Genomic DNA, 19,692 nt, shown 5'->3' with positions numbered 1-19,692 from the left:
GGTTTATGGCTTTCCAGTACATTTTTTATCTATGTTTTTCTTACCGAGTATATAAAGTAAAAACCCATGCAGTGAGATGGATCTTCTTTCACTGAATAGAGGCATGTGCTGTGTGCTAATGGCAATCTAAACCAGGAAACAGATTCAGTTCAGTTTGAAAGCCAGTAGAAACACAGGAATCTGTTCTGAAGTAAGAATTTTCTGTGTATACCGTTGAGCAGACCTGGAAGTCCATGTGTCTGAGTCCTGTAATTGTGTCCTGGAGGCAGCTGGGATCTACAGACAAGGTGATACACATGCTTTTATTAGTGAAGTTCCACATTTATTAGGAAGGCATAAACATGCCATGGTATTGTTTGAGATAGTTTAGAAGACTAAATGCTCAGTGCTGGAGTAGTCGATAGCTGTGTTGTTAAGCTTGCCTTATACTTTTCTTGCATATCTGTTGAGTTCTCTGAAATATCAAAATACAAAATAGGTATATTTAGGAATACAAATAAGAGAGCCACAGACTTTGCTTTGTCCTGCCTCTCTTTGGTACATGGAGGGTTTACACCATCCATTTGCTGCAGTGATTGAATTACATGTTTATCCATAAGTAGAGCAGGAGACTACAGGCAGGAGAATGCCTCCTGATGCACTTAAGGGTTTTGTTGCATTCTCATCAGGCACCGTGGTGCCTGCCTGGATTTCTTGTGACACAGAAACTCTTCTTGGTGAGATATTGTGCACTGGTTTCCTTTCTGAAAGGGTATTTATCTACAGGCGGGGAGTTCAGGGCGGGGAATGAGCGGAGAGGGAAGAGTTGCTGTGCTCTGCCATCACATGTATGTTTGACAGCTCACAGAAGGTGAAATTTTAGTGGGCTTGCAAAAGAGACAGCACAGGCACAAGCAGGGGTTTAGTAATTTTTTTGATTGCAAAGGTTAAGACTAGAGAAAAATCATGGGTCTGGTGGGAGCATGAGTTTGCTGGACTTAGAGTGAAATCCATGAGTGTTCTTGTACCCAGCTGGTTCAGCACAACAAATCAAAGGAGACTTTTGGAGGCAGTCCCTAGCCCAGGCTCTGGTCAGATGGGGCTGTGGGAAGGGCTCACCAGGGAGGTATCAGCCCTTTTACCTTCTGTCACAGAAGTCACAGCCTGGCTGGCCAGAGCAGGTTTTTTTGACTTGTGGCTTTCCCCTCATTCCTGCACCTTCTGTGCAACTGGCTGTTGGCTCTGGTCTGATACAACCAAGAGCTATTTATTTAGATTTAACCAACAATAAAAACACATAGTAAAATCTGTAAGTGTCCTAACAGTTAAGCACAGCCACATCATAACGACTGCCCAGCAGCCATAAATAATCATATACAGGTAACATTAACTTTTAGGGTGTGCTGTAAAGCTGTTTTCAACCCCTTTCTCTTGGGCTTTTGAGAAGGAGTGGGCTGCAGGAGGCAAGTTGGTTATGTGGGAGTTACTATCATCACTGTCAACTCTGGCACATGTCATTGGGATAGTTCAGGCTGTGTTTTAGGAGGTTTCTGATCCCACAGCTCAGGTTGCGAGGCTGCTCCAGACCTGCGAGACAGGAGGCACCTGTGTTAGAATCAGCAGGCAAGCAGCAGATCTGCTCTGTATCTTGGATAAAAACACATTCTGGTTATAAACAAGGGGTTTAAAATAGCAGGAGCAGTAGTCATTGGCTGCCTGGCGTGCCCACGCGTCGCCGTGCCGCCAGCCCAGGCTGGGGTTCTGCACAGGCTGCGGGGACACAGCTCTGGTGGCACTGCCCACTGAGGGGCTGCTGTGCTTGGGGCCCAGTGATAGCAAAATTCTGACAGCAGAATAAGCAAATGGCAGGTGGATGGATGGCCAGCGTCACCCAGGACGTTCAAAAAGCAAAAATACATTCAAAAGCAGGAGGCACCCTCCCTCCTGGGCCTCATGGTGCTGCGCTTGGTTTCTGCATGCTCCATGTGTAAGGCTTCCCTGGGAATGAAACAATTCCAGCTATAAATAATGGGTTAATGCTTTCATTCATTTGGGCTTTAAATGTATATTACATCTATGCTTTTGTCCCACATTTCGCCCAGTTTCTGTAAGTAGCAGCAGCAGCAGCTCTGGGGTTTGGTGCACAGCAATCTGTTAAGGAGATAAATAATCTGCTTTGGCATGACACTCCTACTCTCCTCTTTAATTTGTCTTACACAAGGAAAATTATAATTAAATCATTCAGGGTAAACCCTTGAGTGTAGAGAAGGAAAAAACACACTTTGGTAAAGATTGCCAATAGAGACCAACTTCCCTGTTGTGCCGTGCAGAGACATTTATCAATATTCAGCACTATTAAAGAGAGAACATTTCGTGTGATTTGTGAGGCGGATGCCAAAGCTCAAATCAAGGCTTGTTAAGATCCTTTCCCCATGCAATCACGGGCATTCAGCATCATTAGAATTCAGCACTGACTGTGTGTTTCATGCTTTGATTTTACTCAGACAATTTAATAATGTTTATTGTGCTGATTATATATATAAATTCACTCAATGCAATAAACATACCTCAGTCATCAGTACCCTAAGGGAAATATTTTGTTATAGATACTTGTATTCATTCAGGATAAGGGAAAGTGAGACCATCAACCAGCATGCAAACCTCTCATCATCTTACCAGCATTTGGGTTTCTTCAGTAACAAGCAGTTTCCTCTACACAGGTAAATAAATAAATAGCGGGAGCCAGTTAAGTACATCTGCTGTGCTTAGAAATATCAGGGACAGTACCCACTTTCCAGCTCGTTCCACTGCGTCTTATGTGGGAGAAACTTGATCAATTTCTTAAGAAAAGCACCAAAACAAAGTAGGAAGATGACTGGTCACTTCCAGCGGCTACTAACTGTATAACCTGATGAACAGTGGGCATCCTGAAACCTACATGCTTGGGAATATTCCCCGTGTGGGTAGGTTTGGAGAAGCAGAACGGTGCAGTATTCATCAGTGCTTTGCAGTGGGCAGAGATTGCTCCAGCTTGGGCTTGAACTGGGAGGTCTGGGGGTGCTGTGGAGCTGTTGGACACCTTGTACCGGTCCCATCACCTTGCACCATCCTGTACTGACTGCAGCAGAGCCAGGATGGTGGAGGCTGTACATAAACAAGTGTGTTAATGAAGGTCCAGACCTGTCAATTTAAGAAGTGCATCTGTTGTTTACCAGAGGTAAGGTGAGGAGTTGCAGTTAAAGGCTATGTGTCCAAGAAACCTTTCTCCATCTGCCAGCAGTCCCATCTCTTCCCCTCATTGCCTTTATACCCTTTCCAACTATACTTGAGTCTTGTCCTTCCACATAAGCAAGCCAGCCGTCTCATAGGAAAAATAGATGGGATAAACAAGGGGATTTTAAAATTGCTTTTTCTTGCCAGTGTGGCAGGAGGACAGAGTCTGGAGAAGGCTCTGAAGGGAAGTGAGGAATGGCGTGGCAGACCATTGATCTGCTGCTTAGGCCTAATGCCTCGTGTTTTACTGTTGTTATCTTCCATGCCAGCTGATCCTCCATCAAAATCCCAAGGCCCTTAGATGAGGGCATTAGGATTCAGCACAATTAAGAGTTGCAGACTTGGGTCCGTTATTAATGCTTGGGATGAAACAGTTCAGCCTGCAGTCCATATGCTCCCAGGGCCCGATCCTTTCTTGGCCAGCCTCTCCACTTAGTCCCTGGCATTCATTCTGCACTGGTGCCAGCATCAAATCTGCTCAGCCGTGTCAGCTCCCCTCAGTTGTTCCCTGCAGCTGATTTTAGTTCATTATCCTTTACCATGAGCAGAGTAGCGTTGGATTAGGTTACCTCAGATCCATTCTCCATTAAGAAATAGGTGTTCCTGGAGCCTTTCCTCCCAAAAGCTGCTTCATGTACTCAAACCCCATAATGACCCTTGTGCTGTTACCCATGGTCTGAGCAGCTCAGGTGCCTCCATCCTTGCTGTGGAGCCAGGTTGGAGTGGGAGACTCGAGCTGGATGCCCAGCTGGGTAGCTGATAAACCATCCTGCTTTCCACATGTCTGCTGCCCTTCTCATTGCGTCTGGAATGGCTTTGGGGACTGCTTGGGCTGTTGGTGATGAGGACACTGTGACAGCAGGGCACTGGCCTGGCCATCTCCATTTATTCTGTGCAGGTACAGCCCAAAGTGTCCCAGTGCCTGATCCCTTGGCACTCACTCCCCTGCCAAAGAAATCATCACCAGTTACTGAACGGGCTCCCCTCTGAGTCACTCTTCTGTAATCAGCTTTGAAAAAACACCGGCTGTGACTCAGACCTGGGGCTGTTAATCTTCAGTTTTAAGCCTTATCAGGCACTTTTTATTGTTCGTGCTTTTCTGATGCGGGTGTGGAGCCTCCTTTGCGTCGCCCGCACCCACCGTCTGCCACGGTGCTAAATCGGTTGTACAATTCCACTTGCTCCTCAGTCTGCCCAGGAGCTCCTTAATCACACTTCTCAGGGAATTCCTTCACTAAACTAAATGCAGTTTATTTTACTTGGTTTTCCCTATGAAGATGCAAAGTTAACCAGCCTGTGAATATTTAATGTGGCCCCTGGCTGAAGGAGCGTGCTGGGTTTGATGCTTGGGAAGCTGCCCCGGCGTCGGGGAGCTCCTGCACGCCAGCGCTTTGCTGCTCTCTGGTCCTGTGTAATAACCATCAGTTGTACAACTCCAAACACTAAGCTAATGTATCAAAAAGCACTTAAAATAGATTGGGTGAGCCTTGGCAGACGCCTAAGAGAACTTTTCCAAATTTTAGCATATGTATTGTTTTATTCCTCCATCTGGCCAACAGATCATTGTTTGATATCTGAGTGCTTTGCATATCTCCTCCCTTTTCTTGCAACTGAGATACTTACACGTGCATTTAATACAGCTTAATGCTATTTTTACATACCAGAGAAATAGCTGATGGCTTTCTGTTAATTGCATGCACTTTGCAGTTAAACTTTTGCTAAAACATTCCTGTCTAAATACTTAAAGTCCAATGAAAATTTGTCCTCTTCTTTTATTAGAGGTGTTTATGTAGTACTCTTAAAAAGGGACCTGGTTTTGGTTTACTGCACTGTGGATTTCTGTTTCTTTTTATTTCCTCCTGTGTGCAAGTTGTTCTTCCTCAGAATTTGCTCAGGTCTGATGGTCCTGAAGAGCTGAGCAGGGAGCTGATAAAGAGCTGTGTTATTTTTTTAACATATTATAGCACAATCTGAGAACAGAAACACCCTTGAAAGTGCTGTAGAAGTAGAGGAGTTAGGTGGCTTGTGTGTGACTATTTTCTGTGCTGTTCAATAAAAATGGAGCAGTTAGTATGACAGCTGTTATATCATGTTATATCGTACTGCTAAGATACTGAGCAGCATTTAAAGTAAAACTCCACCATTAAGCTGTATAAACTTTATCCGTTTCACTGTGGTTTAATGGAAAAAAAATGAGTTTCTCAATAAAATGACATCATTTTTACCAGGTTGTAATGTTCACTTTACAACTGTTTTTCTTTAATTCAATTTGTTTTACTTTACTTTTTCTTGGCATCCTTTTTTTTCTCGCAGTTTGGAGAGGGGGAAGTCTCTTTTTCGTAGAGCAGCTAGGTACTGCTCAAACATCTCTTCCCTACTTTTCCCTTCTCCCTGCTCCCTCGACATCTTGTCCTAATCTGGAGCTCTACTTTTGTCAGGCAGACACGGTTGTATTTTCAAAGTAGAGAGATGCACATTTAAATCTGGTAATCGAGAGCCCAAGGAAAATTTATATTGCACTGCTTGCTGGTGGAGCAACATTTGTGAAATGCCATGGGGTGTTTTTCTGTATAGCTGGTGGTGGTAAGGTAGGAGGCCTGTAATTTCTTTTGTGTGATCAGGGAAACGTACGTATATTATAAAGTAGATTCTTGTCATTAAAAGGATGGTATAAGCCCAGGCAGGGAAACTGCTAATATGTGTTGCAGCTTGTCATTTTGGGCTGCATGAATAAAGAGGAGAGCCATTCCTTTGGGAAATGATCTCGGGAACTGAGCAACAGATCCGCTAGCCAGCAAATTCTTTTTAACTGTAATTTTCCTTTTTGTGTATACTCAAAAATAACATTGCAGTGGGCCCTTAAATACCATTTCATACACAGAGCACAATTTCCACAGCACAGGTGGTGCTAATATAGGACAGTCCCCTAGGCACTTGTCGCCAGGAGTTGTACAGCTTGTTCAGTGTCTGCATCCATATGGCAATCTGTCCCATTCATAGAAAGACATTGTAGCTGTGCCTGTGGGTGCTGTGGTCAATGTAGTGTAAAAAGTAGATTTTAACTCTGGGCAACCTATGTTCTGCTGTTTGTTTTATTGTAGAATCCAATTTATAACATGGGGGAAGAAAAATCAGCTCAGAGCAAATTCCAGAACAATCTGGCTGGCTGGGGTTTGTGTTTATTCTTGGAGCGCATGGTTAATCAGCAGGTGCACAGCCCTGCGCCCCGCGCGCTCTAATGAACAGTTTACAGGAAGTCTTGCTCGGAAGAAACATTTTCCTTGTTGTTTATACTGTGAATTAACTCAGAAGTTGCAAAGCTGTAAACGGTGTTAGCTGGCCATGTATGTCATGCAAGTCTGTTCTGTACTTCTTGTCTTTTTTTGGCTTGCTTTCCCACTGTTGCATGGTTTTCCCTGGATGTGGGATGCTCAGGAAGGATGCTGAGCTTCTCTGTGCTCTACATGGCAATGCTGCCCCGGAGGGGGGCAAATCACAGCATAGAGGCCCTCCCAAAAAGGAGGGTGAAGCTCTAGTGTTTCCCAGCAGTTCAGATCCTAAACACATGAATGTGATTTGTGGCTGCTCTGGTACCTGTCACTGCAATGCCAAGTGTTCTGTTTTAGTGGGACTATTTGTTATGCCTTTTAGTAAACACAAACAGATAGACCGCCTAGCACCTGCAGCAGCATATGATATTTACACTACCTGTATGATTCAGCACGCTTCCCTGGGGAAGCAGGCTTGTGTCCTCTCGATTTTAGTGCTTTTTTAAACAGCATTCTTCCAAGGGGAAAGCATGTGGCAGAGACAATGCAATGCTCTAGCTGTAGTTCTCCCTCGGAGTCATTATTTATCTTAATTATATTTTTATAAACATTTCCCCAAGGGCACTTTGCTGCTGCTGCAGGGGTGTGGGGTGGGCGAAGGCCCCCACAGTGAGCTGCCAGGCTGTGTGTGATGTGACAGTCACCTTCTGCACAGGTTTTGTTGTGCCTGTGGGACAGGGGTGAAAAATACTGACGTGAATAATCCCTGTTAATCATATTTGTTGACGTATCACCGGTTTATATAAGAGTGGAAGACTTGCCTCAACTCTAAATGTAACAGAATAGAATTTTGTTGAACAAGAATAGATCTTGTTTCTCAGTGTTTTCTTTTACTATAAATTTAAATGTTACAACAGAATATAAATTACAGTAAAATAAGGTTGGCAAACAGGATCTTTTTACAAAGTATGTACATTCACTGGTAATTTTACACCTCGGTCTCAGTGAAGTCCAAGGTCTAATCCTATGTTTTTATACTTGTGTATGTTCTTAAAAGGGTTGCTGAACTGGGGCCAAAGCTCTGCCACTGCCACTTCTCTCTGCCATGCGAATTGGGTGTGTAAGAGGGATGGGATTGCTGAGCTGAAAGTCAGTGTTAAAAAAAAAAAAAAAAACCTGAAAAAAACCTGCAGAACATCCCCCCAGCCCCAAAAACCCAAGAAAGTAGTTGGATCACATTTTTTTCCTAATTAAAATAAGATACTGAATCAATCCGTTTTAATCTGAATAAATTAGGAGACTGTTCAGAGAGGAATAAAATGAGATTTAGCAGGGATAAGTAAAAAGTAGCCCAGCTAGGAAATCAAAATTCCAAACTGCGGGTTTGACATGACACGTCAGCTGCTCAGCATCGGTTGTGTGGGAAATGGCTGAGGCATAATTGGGGTTGAGAAATTAAGGTGGGACACTCTTTGCCATGTCTTAGTCAAAAAGGTAAATGCAGTCATGGGAGGCATAAACATGTGTGTTGCATCCGAGTCCTTTCTTTTTTTCCTGTTCTACTTTATGCAGAACCAGTTAAACCACATTGAGTGTGATGTACAATTGGCCACTCTCTTGCAGAAAGGATAAAGAGAAGCTGAGGCAAATATAGAGGAGAGCAGCTAGGATGATAAAGGAGTTGGAGGGAATAGGCTATGAAGACAGATTAAAGGGAATTAAAGATCTACACCCTGGAAAAATAGAGGCTCTAGGAGGATATGATTATGGTATGTAAGTACATGAAGTGATGCTACAAAGAAGAAGAAGGAAAAAATTGTTCTCATTAGTTAGCAGTGCTGGAATTTAAAATCCAGCGTTTCAAATCGTGTGTGTCTGGGTATATTTGATGTACTTTTCACTACAGTACCTAGGCACAAGGTTGAAATAAAAAAATAAGAGTTTTAAATCACAGAGAAACTCGTTAGTTCAAGTGCAGGAATGGAATGTGCACCTGAGATAAGTGATGGATTTTTTGCAATGGGCATTTCTTTAAAATGCTCTAGAAAGACATTTAATTCCTCCAAGGAAGGGATGTAGGGCAGTGACTGTCCAGAGCCTGTGGCAGTTTTTCTGCGGGGCTGGAAGAGGGCCTGCCACTGGAAGGAGGATATGTTCAAGTGCTGGAGGGTCATAACGTTGATTAATAGTCCAAACCATCAGTGGATAGATCAAAACCAGAAGATGATGCTTATAATTATCCAGTCTGGTTCTGCTCTTTGCAGTGAGAGTGGGGGTAGAAGGGCAGGGGAATGTCAGCCAGATTTTGTCTTATTCTTGCTTAAAATTCTCCAGTGTTTTCATTGCAAAACAGGAATTTAGGGAGTAGTGCCATGGGGGGCAGTGGTTCAGGGTGCACAGGTGGCCTGCTATAAGAAAATAAGCACTGCTGTTTTCTTTCTTATGCTACAGGAGTACACAAGTTAGTGCACAGCGATTAGAAGAGAGGATTTCAGCCTGTGGGCTGCAGTTTTAACTTGATTTGTCTTAAATTGGTGTAGTCATTTAAAATGTAATATACCCTCCTGTTACTTCCAATAGGGCTTGATGTAAAACATGAGCTGCTTCTAGTCCTAGGTCTGGATGTGGACTAAAGTAGTGAGGAAGAGAAATGCTCCTCTAAAAAGAATCCAAAATATGCAAGCCAGTTGTAGAAAGAGCTGTCACTGACCACTCACATCAAATGCCACCTCTCCTGCAAGGCCCATGACCTTCTGTTAAGCTTTATCCAGTGATGAAGAGGCATCACCCTGCCTGAACAGTCCCCTGTTTAGATCACATACCTGCTTCCTTGGTGGTTCCTGAGGCTTGGACAGGAGCATGAGTATCTAGAAGGATTTTTTTTTTGTTTTTTTAACTGACAGTTTAGAGAGGAAAGAGGTGCTGCACCACTTTACTAAGAGTTTGAAGGGATTTGCACCAGTGGAACTTCACTGCAAAACACATCTTTGTTCGGTTGATTCTGTCATGAAGGCAGGAACTTGCACTTGAGTACAGTTAGTACCAGGATTTAATCATTACTGCCTCTATTTCATTTTAAAATCAGATCCAGTGAGTGTTTCTGACTCAGAAAATTGCGACTTTTTCAGCAGCCTTATTCTTTTGGTGCCTTCTGATGAGCTTCAGAGCTCACCGGGCAGTCACAGCTCTGGGGGAGCTGTGTTGGTTCCCAGCTGTGTGTCTCTTTCTCCGGTACAGATCCAAAATTGTGGCATTTTGCCTCAATGGCTGTGCCATCTACATCAGAGAGAGGGGGAATGTGGTGTGAGACAGAGCCCCACGCTCCTGCCTGGGCTGTACATGGATATCAGTTTCATGGCAGCTGGCAAAGATGAGGTCACTTCCCATTGACCCTGAGGAATAAAATAAAATTAAAAAGGCAATTCTGCACTTTGTGAGGGTGCTGTGCTCCAGCTCCTTCCAGGAGGAAAGCAGGAGACATGGTATTGATTTTTCAGCGTGCAGGTGGCTCAGGCATGTTCTGAGCTCTGTTAGAACGTGAGCAGATGCTTCATAACTGTATTAGAAAGTCAAGGATGCTTCTCTACATCACTGACTTCCCCCAGTGTTTTGGCAAAGATCATTGGCCCAAGCAGATGTGGAAGAGAGACAGTGGAATTATGAGGTATGTCAGCAGCATGAATATTTAAAATATGGTCCACTGTGTGGCAGAAGTACAGACACTGAGGCTTTTGCTCTAGCTGGATTTTATATCTACCCGTGTCTTCTTAGCCAGTGTGTACAAGCACAGTACCCAATTCCATGTGGTTAATAAATGTGGGTTGAACTTGACCATTTAAAGAGCACAGGGAGCTTTCACACTGGGGCTTTGGTCACTGCTTTCCCCAACACCCATCTCACTTTGGGGTGTCATTTTTACTCTCCATCAGCACTTAGCTGTCTCTGGCATCCCTGTCTCCTGTGCTTTTGTGTCCCAGAGTGTGGTTCTTCCAGGATGCTGTAGCACACAGCAGGTGTATTCCGAAAGGTGAATGGCTGGCAGGAGTGGGCTGCGCAAGTCCCAGCTTCAACTGCCATCCCTGTAGGAATAGGAGGTGAAATTGCTTCCAAACCCCCTGGAGATCCTTGGGGTTATGGGGCAATGTAGGGTGAAGAAGGAAGAGGTAAAATTTCCTTTCCTCTATCCAGCAAGCCCAGAGGAGCTGTGGAAGTGCCTGTCCCTTCTCCCCTCCCCTCTGTATTGGAAACAGAGCTGGAGGCAGCAGAAGAGTGGACACTTACACAGTTTCCAGCCTTGTACATGGATTTTGTTACTCTCGTATGTCATGCATGATTTACACAAGACATTTCACTTGCCAGAGTGTTCTTTGCTGTACTTTGATGTAATAATGCATCACTGTTGCATTATTTGGAAGTAATTCTATTGTATTAACTGTTTTCTATGCAAGTACCTTACTAAGAGAAAAAAAAACCACATTGTCTTGAATTTACATCATTTATTTCTTCACTACTTTGAAAATTATGTCTTGTTATAAAATCATTTCCTCTAACTAGTGTTGCATCACCAGTACCCCACCATGAATATGCATTTCTGGGAAGGAGAGGGTGACAGAAACAAACACCTACTCTAATGTGTCATTAGAAATCAAACAGACCTAGAACTTGCTTCTGCTTGCCAATGCTCAGATCTTCTAAAAGTCTGTCTGCGGCAGCGAGACCAAGGATGCATCCAGATTACAGAAGCTGTGCTTGCGTGCAGGCAGAATATCAGTGAACAATTTCAGATTATAGGTTTGCATTGTGCTCACAAAAGCTGTTTATTTATGTACCGGATTAAAATCTTCTTTTTCTACCTCTGCTTGTTCAAACAAAGTGAGCACTTAGATCAGTTCAACAGAGTTCTCCATTCATTTTCACTGGCTGTATCCTTTGTGCGTTACATCCGCTTCTGTATAAACCCACTCTTTGTTTTGTTTTGAGGTGCTTCTTCAGGCTCTATCAGGGAACAAGTGGCAATCTATAATATCTTCAAAAGTGGGATGGATAAAATAGCAGTAATCTGATACTGACACATAAAGGTCACCGAAAGGCACTGCTGAAACCCCCCTGAGCAAGATGGGAGCCGCTGCCTTTGGAATGGCACAGTGCCTGCAGAGGGGGACAGCGCTTGTCTTCCAGTACTGAGGGTTTTTTTCTCTTTGAAATGTCTTATATTTGGTAAGTTGAAGTAGTTCCTCTGCTTGGTTGAATGGCAGTGGAAGCTCTGCGTAGGTGTTAAGCGTGTTACACGTAGCATCGTGTTAGCAGAGTGATCTTTTAAGTTCCCGTTTACAGTCAGCAGCAGCCTTTATGGTTATTGACAGCACGAGCCTTTAACATCCTGAGCATCATTCAGAGTTTGATATTGTCTTGGTCATTCCGTCATTTTCTTTGGATGCAATACCAGGGTGTCATGTCCTACATAGTTTGTCTTGTCTTGTGCAAGTTCCCTGGAAAGAAAAGAGATTTGCACTTGGATTTAAAAAATAAATACAAATCTCGGTAGGGCTCTTTCCGTTGACTTGGCCATGGCCTTTAGGCTCTCACAGAGAAACTTCAAAAATCCCTGCTGGGGGTTTAAGCCATGTGACTCCTGTTGATATTATAATGAGATTTACAGTGCTTAAACCCCACGGGGGACTGACTCCTTACTTGGCATCACACGTTGCAGTGTGTGGGTAACATGCACTGGGCAGATTCATACACTGCTGGGGCTTTTTTGGGGGGGGGTTCTTCCAAACACTCTGAAATCATAGCTCTCATATGTAGTCTTCATGGACTTCAGTGGAATGTTAACGTGAAAGCTTCTTTTCTCACTCTTTGCTGTATCCAGGTTCGGAAGCAGATGATAAACCCCATTATTTTCTGAATTTTCTGATGTGTATAGGGAATGTTTGACCTTATGCCTGTTCGGCTTGGGTGGATGGTGTTTCTTCAGCCATTCTCCCTCTTCCTCAGCTGAGGAAATGTGTGGTGTGGGATTTTTTAAATTTCCTTGCAAAGAATGCATCGGTTCCTTTGTTCTTTTAAAAACTTTACAGAAATTCTCCTCACTTGAACATTTTTTAAAAGACTGATTCAGTTAAACCAGTCTAATATTCCTATATAGAAAAGACCTTTGTAAGGCTCTTCACCTACTGTTGTTTTTTTAGGAAATTACCTTGCACGTACGTATATTTATGCTTGAAGAACTAGATGTAAAAAAGAAGATATTAATGATATTAATGAAATAATGAATTAGGTTCATGTAAAACTCATAATACCTTTTCTAGTCAGTACTTCTTAAGTTTTGGGTTTTTTTTAAATGTAAAATAATTTGAAAGACCACCTTCTGTAATCTTCAGATTCTCATTGGGCCTTAAGTCAAAAGTGGCAGAATCTGGGCAGCAATTTCTCTTCCAAGTTGTTTGCATTTGGGATGGCATCTCGGGAGTGTATTTTACAGTGATCTGGCTACTCAGTGCATCTGAAATAATACAGGAACACAATTCTGTCAGAGGGCACAGACAGATAATACTGCAGAAGAAGAATAAACAGCATTTCCACATGTGTGTAAAAGTAAAATGACAGAAAGTAGGCATTTATCCATAACGTTACCTGTAATCCAGAATTAAGTAAGTCATAAAAGCCACACCTAGATGCTGGTATGTGTTCATATCCTTTGTGTATGTTTGAAGTCCATAATACAGCACAGACATACTGTAGCAAAAAGCTTTGCCATGAAAAATACCTATGTATGTGAGCATAAAATAGAGATTTCAATATTTTTTTGACATTTTGCTTTTAAAGTCATCTAAGGTTATGGAGATTGTTGAAAAAACTAATTCCTTTCCTTAAGAAGTTTCCATGCAGAAGTTGAATAAAGAAGATATTTTAGAATATAGTTCATCAGTTAGTGCAACAGATACATTTCCCTGAGCACCACATGGCCTGGATCAAAGCGTCTCATGACTTGGATCAGTGCAGCCAAATCATTACGTATTGATTGGAATCCCGCTGAAGGATTAACCCCTTAGTGCTCATAAGAATTTTTTTCTTTAACACTGGGTTCAGAAGTTAGGAGATTCTGTGATGCTCCTGCCCAGTCTTTGCAAGGTTAATAGCCCCCACTAACCCATCATACTGAGGAATTCTTAGATTGCATGGCTCCTCTTCTTTATGGTGAATTTTGTATTTGAAAATATATCTTGAATCTTCTTTCTTGGGATATATAAGTGGGCTGCATTTGTGCAAGGAAACAGCCTGTAAGAACAAAAAAAAAAAACCAACCAGAAAAAACACCAACCCAGTAAATAAATAACCTGGTGGGAAAGCCAAGGCTGCAGATTTGATGTTTTTCCTTTCTCTAGCCATGAGGAAAGCCTCAGGTCCAACTGTGTTATGGTATAATGGGACATTGCTGTATGGAGATGACTTCTCGATGAAGTTGAATTGTAGATACACAATGTTCATAAATTTCTTAGCAAAATATCTAGCAGGGTATTAAGCAGATCTGTCAAATGATTTCTCCCCCGTCCATGTTAATTTAAATTCTTTACAAACCTCTTAATTAATGAATGAAATGTAGGAGGATAGCTAAGTAAGAATGACACATGTTTCACACTGCAAATGGTATTTAATTCTGTTTTGAAAAACCACGGGCAAGAGTCAAGCAGGTACTGTGAGATGTTGGGGATGCTTCAGGATCTGGTGTTCGCTGCTCTCTAAGAGTCTTTGTGAGGATGAATTGTCACGGTACATTCAGTTTACAGCACTTTTTCTCTCTTCTCTTTCTCCCCTCCAGTTTATCCCACGAGGAGCACTCACACAGCCACCCGCTGTACGGACACGGCGTATGCAAATGGCCGGGCTGTGAAGCAGTATGTGAAGACTTCCAGTCGTTTCTAAAGTAAGGATGGTTTTTTTGGCACTTGCATTGTACAGAAAGCATGCCCTGAAATTTTGTGTGCTGTCACTCACCCTGGGCCTGATGCAAAGCCCATTGAAGTCAACAGAGAGCTCCCTTTCACTTCAGTGGCTTTTGGATCAGGCTCAAGAACGTTTTAACAGGGGATAGTAAATTAGCCCCATGGGGAAATTACGGTCTTGCTCAGTGTATTACTATAAAATAGTGTTTGCAGTTCCGCAGCTTTTTTTTGTTTGTTTGTTTTATTTAAATAATTTTTAAGTTGCAGTATTGATCATGTAAATAATAAAACCTTGTTTTAACCTTGATTTCACTTTAATTTAAAAATCTAGTCTTAAATTAACTCCATAATTGAGCAGAGAATTGCAGAACATCATATGAAATTTAATTTATGTCAAATAAGTAACTAATGAACAAAGTCTACACTACTAAAAATAAACTATAATTATATTAATTGGGCCCCTGCAGTTTGCTGCAGACCTTTTCCTCGCTGCCAAAGAACACAGTTTTACGCGTTGCATAAACAGTGCATTATGGACTAGTGTGTGGTAGTGCGTGCATCCCAATGCAGGGAAGGACCTCAGAGCCCTAATAGCTTACACATGGCTACTCCACAGCTAAACCATCAGCCTCACCCCTGTTCCCACCACAAAAGAGTTCTTTGTCTGGGTAGGACACCAGGTACACACATGCTGTGGGTGCATCCAGGTTATTGAGGGTTTGTCACTGATCTTTGCTCAAGTTATGTGGTTGGTCAGTTGTAAGATCACTGAAGACCGACCACCCGAGCAATGTTCATGATTTAAATGCACAAAGGGACAAGTTTTTTTCCCAGTTAGAGTAGTCATCTCATGAAGTTAGTCCACATAAATACATGAGGTTCTTCGGGATGAATAAGTAGACTTAGTCCCAAAAGGTTCAGCTGTACCTGCTCTTTCTGGGGCGGTTCCCTGGATTTTTATGCGAGAGAGGGAAGGGCAACAGCAGGCACAGGATGTTTGTTTGGTGATGTTAAATGATACAGATAGGGTTTTGCTCTCAGAACAGAGTGGACCACTTGTGGTTCCACTGGCAAAACCCTCCTGAGTTCGTAGGAGTGGCACTGGTCCTACTATAAACATATATTACAAGTGAGGAATGGTACAGTTAAGAGAAGGTTCTCATTACAAGAGGATTACAAAATAAGAAGGTGCTAGTCATAAATTTCCATGAAGGGTGGCCTCATTTCTTGTAATTCATCCTGTTGTTCACTTAAGTGAAATGAATGCTAATCTCTCCATACTTGCCAGCTCATTCATATTCATATGCCATACTATAGCATTTAGACCTTTAAAACAATTCTCATCTTTACTGCAGTAAGTGCAAGGGAAAGGTGCTGTGGTAGCCTTAGGTAGCAAGATAATGTGTGTGGTCACATATGGTCAGATTGTGCCACCTTTGCTTCCTGTGCTAGTCCCGTGTTCCAGGTTAGAGCAGCTGCTTTCAGGAAGATTCTGTAGGAGGAGTGGTCTGCTTGAGGTGGCCATGCATAGGAAACACAGCCTTTAAGTCACAAGCACGGGTAGAGGCAAGGCTGGTTTTTTATACAGTATTTTGGAGATGTTTCGGTAAGTAGACCCAGTCCACCAGTTCACCTGGAGGAGATACGTGGAGCAGTCAGTATTTAGGAATAACCTGAAAACTGTCACCAGCCCAGGCTGGACTTGAAGCAGCTCCATCAGTTCTAGTTTTTTCACTATCAGTCTGGTTTTTGTCTCCATTGAACCATTTCAGCAGAAATATTTTGTGTGAGTTTCTTAAAGTCGTCAACTTGTGTAAATTTTCTCATTATTCAAGTGCTGCAGTGTCCAGACAAAGTCTTATTGTTCAGAGAGATACTTAACCCAGAACAAATGCAGAAATGGATGTCCCTGAGCAGTGTATTGATGCTGTTAAGAAGTGAGTGTTGCTTCATAAAATGATACCATAGCCTTCCATGTCTCCTGTGGAGCATCCGTCCTTAAATTATGTTGCCATTTATCAGAATTCATTACTCAGTGAAAAGATAATAGGTAGATGCTTGAAGTTTCTTTCTGATACTTGTATAATCTGTGGCACTCTGTCGATGGTCCTCTCAAGAGAGACGCTCTTGTTTACCAAGTGAAATCCAGCCTGTGTATCAAGTATTGCTTAATTTCACTTAACTTGTGAAAAAGCAAAGAGAAGTTGTATGTGGAATGAAAGCCCTGTCTACCAATAAAATGATCCTTCAGTTAAGGGAGAAAAAAGGACTCGCAGGTCTAAAACATGGTTCATTTCTTTTCCTCCTGAGGAAGAAATATCATAACTGTTGGTAAATCAAAACCAGAGATTTGACACTCTTCTGTGATCGTTCTGTAGTGTTTGTTCCCAAGGTGAGGTACACCACAGGGCCCTTGATTTCAAAGATAAATACTGTACAAATAACGATCCTAGTTGTCTTTCACTCACAGCCAACAGGAGGATGCTTATCAGAACCAGCAGATACATGGGCTATTGTACGCATTTATTTCCCTATTTCTTTTTGAAATAAGTTGCAGTTTTTAGCATCGTTGTGTTGTGTTTCTTTTTTTAGTCCATCAGCCATTGGTTATCATGTGATGCTGTATCAGTTAGAGCTAACTGATAGCAGCAGGGGCTGCTGCTCTGCCTAATGAAACAGCAGCACCCTGTATGCTCCAGAATACTCCCTGAGCCTAAAAACAAAAACAAGTCCAGTCTCAGGGCAGTGACCCTGTGGCCTCTGCCAAGCTGCAGGGAGCAAGGTGAGGGCTGGAGGGTGCACACGTGTCTGGCCTGTTAACCAGGGCCCATCTCGCAGGCGGCAGCAAAAGGAGCAATTAGTAGCACAGAGCGACTTTCCTGCAAAATTGACTATATCCTTGATTTCATTTGCATGCGTTTAAAGACCGTTGAAGATAGAAATATATACCCCTTATACAGCAAGTTGTTCAGGAAATCCCGGCTGGAGGGAGGGCGGTTTGTTCAGCAGGGTATCCAGGTATCCAGGGCAAAAAATGAAGAAGACTGAATAGGGTTTTATTATCTGCCCTACCCCCCCCTTTTTTTTTTCCTGTAATTTGATTGTGGGTTAGACGTGCTTAATCCTGGCTCTACCATTTTTAAATCAAATGTATTCTTTAAAAGAAAGGACACAGACCTTTGGAGAGATCTGGCAGTCCTGTGTTACAGTGATGCTGGTAATCTGCTTCATGTGCATTTAACTTTGATGAAACGAAGGGGAGTTTATGTGAAAGAAACTACTAAGTGCACTCTGTAATGTTTTCACAAGTGTTTTTATCATGGTAACATCTTGTTTACTTTAGTTGCCTGCCTAAAACTACTTGGAACATGTTAAGAAAACATTTCGAGAAAGGTTCTACAAAGAGGCTTTTGTTTAGCAGCAACTGTGCGACTGCTCGGCTCACAAAGGTGTTAACTTTCAACCCCTTAAGCACTTCCACATGAAATTCCAGCAACTATGTTTGTGGTTTTGGAAAAACAAAGTGTATATTAAAGAAACCAGGTATATGCTAATACATGTTGAAGTACGCCGGAAATCATAAATTGTTTCAAAGGCATTAATTGCGCTCGTTTGCATGGAGGAGCGTTCTGCACTGAAATCATCCTCACGGCGCGGGCTTTTTAATCGAATAGGCAGCGAGGGCAGGGGGATGGCTGGGCCGTGGGTGGGTGTTTCAGATTTCCGTAGGTCGCGGCAGGGCCGGCGTCGTTCCCCGGGGCGAGGGGGGAGCTGCGGGACGCGGCCCCGTCCCGAGCGGGACCCGCCCGGCCCGGCCGCGCTCGCCGGCAGCCGCTGGTTCCGAGCCCGCCGCGCCGGGGAAGGCGCCGTGCCGGGGAAGGCGCCGTGCCGGTGTTCCCGGCGCTGCCACAGCCTCCGGCCGACCCCCGTGCCAGGGCAGGGGGCTCGGGACCCCCGCGGCGGCGGCGGCGGAGGCCGGGGTGGCCCAAATCCCACAGTGCCCTCTAGTGCTCCTGGGAATGCTGCTGGGAGAGGGAGAGGCACCGGGAGCGTCCCCGGGAGCAGCGGCAGCCCTGCCACAGCCCCGCTCCCATCCCTCCCGTGCCGGGCGAGCAGCAGGCCAGCTCCACATAACCCCCTGAATTTCTGTTTCATTATTTATTTAATCTTTTTATTTATGTACTTTAATTTTGATTTTTTTATTTTATTCTTTTAATGGTTATTTGTCCTATTATTTTAAATTTTGTTATGTATTCTGTTATGCATTTTATAGTGTCTGTATTGTTTAATTGTCATTAACAATTGTCATTAGGTCATTATTTAGTCTAATACTTTATTTCATTATTTTAACTTTCCTTTATTTCTGCTTTATTTTTATACATGCTTTACACACACACATATATATATGAAATACTTGTGCTGATGGGGTATATGTAGCGAGGCCCATTGCCTTGCATTATCCCCTTTTTTCCTCTCTTAAAGGTGCACTTAGTTTATGTTTCCCATTATAATTTCCGGTGTGTAATCAGAAAGCATTCCTTAAGAGACAGGGATCATCTTTGTTTCATACTTTTATTGACACTGTCTACCGTATTACTGCGATGTCTAAATGGTAAAATTTATTATTAGCAATAGTGTCACAAAAGTCTGAGACAGCGATTTTCCTTTCAATAAAAGTAGTTAAAAACCTTTTAGAAAATCCATAATTTTGATTGCTGGTACTTCATAAATGTATAACTGGTACTTTTTAGCTGTCTCTTTAGGGAAAAATGAGTTTTATCACCTGCAGTACCTGGGTTAATGAAATTGTGTGTTGGAATTTAGCCAGAATGAAAGATGAGATCATTTGGTGGCACTAATATTGGCAACAGGTCTCATAAAAAGGTTCGACTCTTTTTAGAGAATTATCATTAGGGCTTTTTCTTTTTTTGAGCATGGGGGAGAGATTCAAGTTATTTGTCATTTTTGAAGTTTCTGTGGTTTGAAGATTCTTGTCTACTGTAATATCCCAAACCCAGTGACCTAAAAGCTTCCACCAAGGCCAAGAGAAACACAACAGTGTCCATCAGTGCCTAGTAAAGGAATTTACTTGCTTCAGATTTCAGCTCCAGTTCCTGTTTCAGCCCTTTAAAAATCACGACTCTCAGCTCAAATTTGAAATAACGCTGCTTCTTTCTCATGGTCCTCTGTGTTTGATTGTTTGTGGATATTAGCTGTCCAGGAAA

The 19,692-nt window shown here is 42.8% G+C and overlaps 1 protein-coding gene across 21 annotated transcripts in view; it reads left to right on the top strand.

Moving 5' to 3' along the window:
* FOXP1 (forkhead box P1) overlaps positions 1-19,692 on the top strand; it is a 398,607-nt gene that overhangs the window by 336,509 nt on the left and 42,406 nt on the right. For all 21 annotated transcript variants that reach the window (XM_069027474.1, XM_069027475.1, XM_069027476.1 and 18 more), the window contains one exon: positions 14,344-14,448. In XM_069027474.1, the coding sequence (XP_068883575.1) occupies positions 14,344-14,448 (105 nt within the window). The remainder of the gene's footprint in view (positions 1-14,343; positions 14,449-19,692) is intronic.

This window comes from Aphelocoma coerulescens, chromosome 12, assembly GCF_041296385.1.
Source record: "Aphelocoma coerulescens isolate FSJ_1873_10779 chromosome 12, UR_Acoe_1.0, whole genome shotgun sequence".
Classification (NCBI taxonomy): Eukaryota; Metazoa; Chordata; class Aves; order Passeriformes; family Corvidae; genus Aphelocoma; species Aphelocoma coerulescens.
Note: the sequence above shows the minus strand (reverse complement) of the source record. Positions and strands in the feature narration are given on the sequence as shown.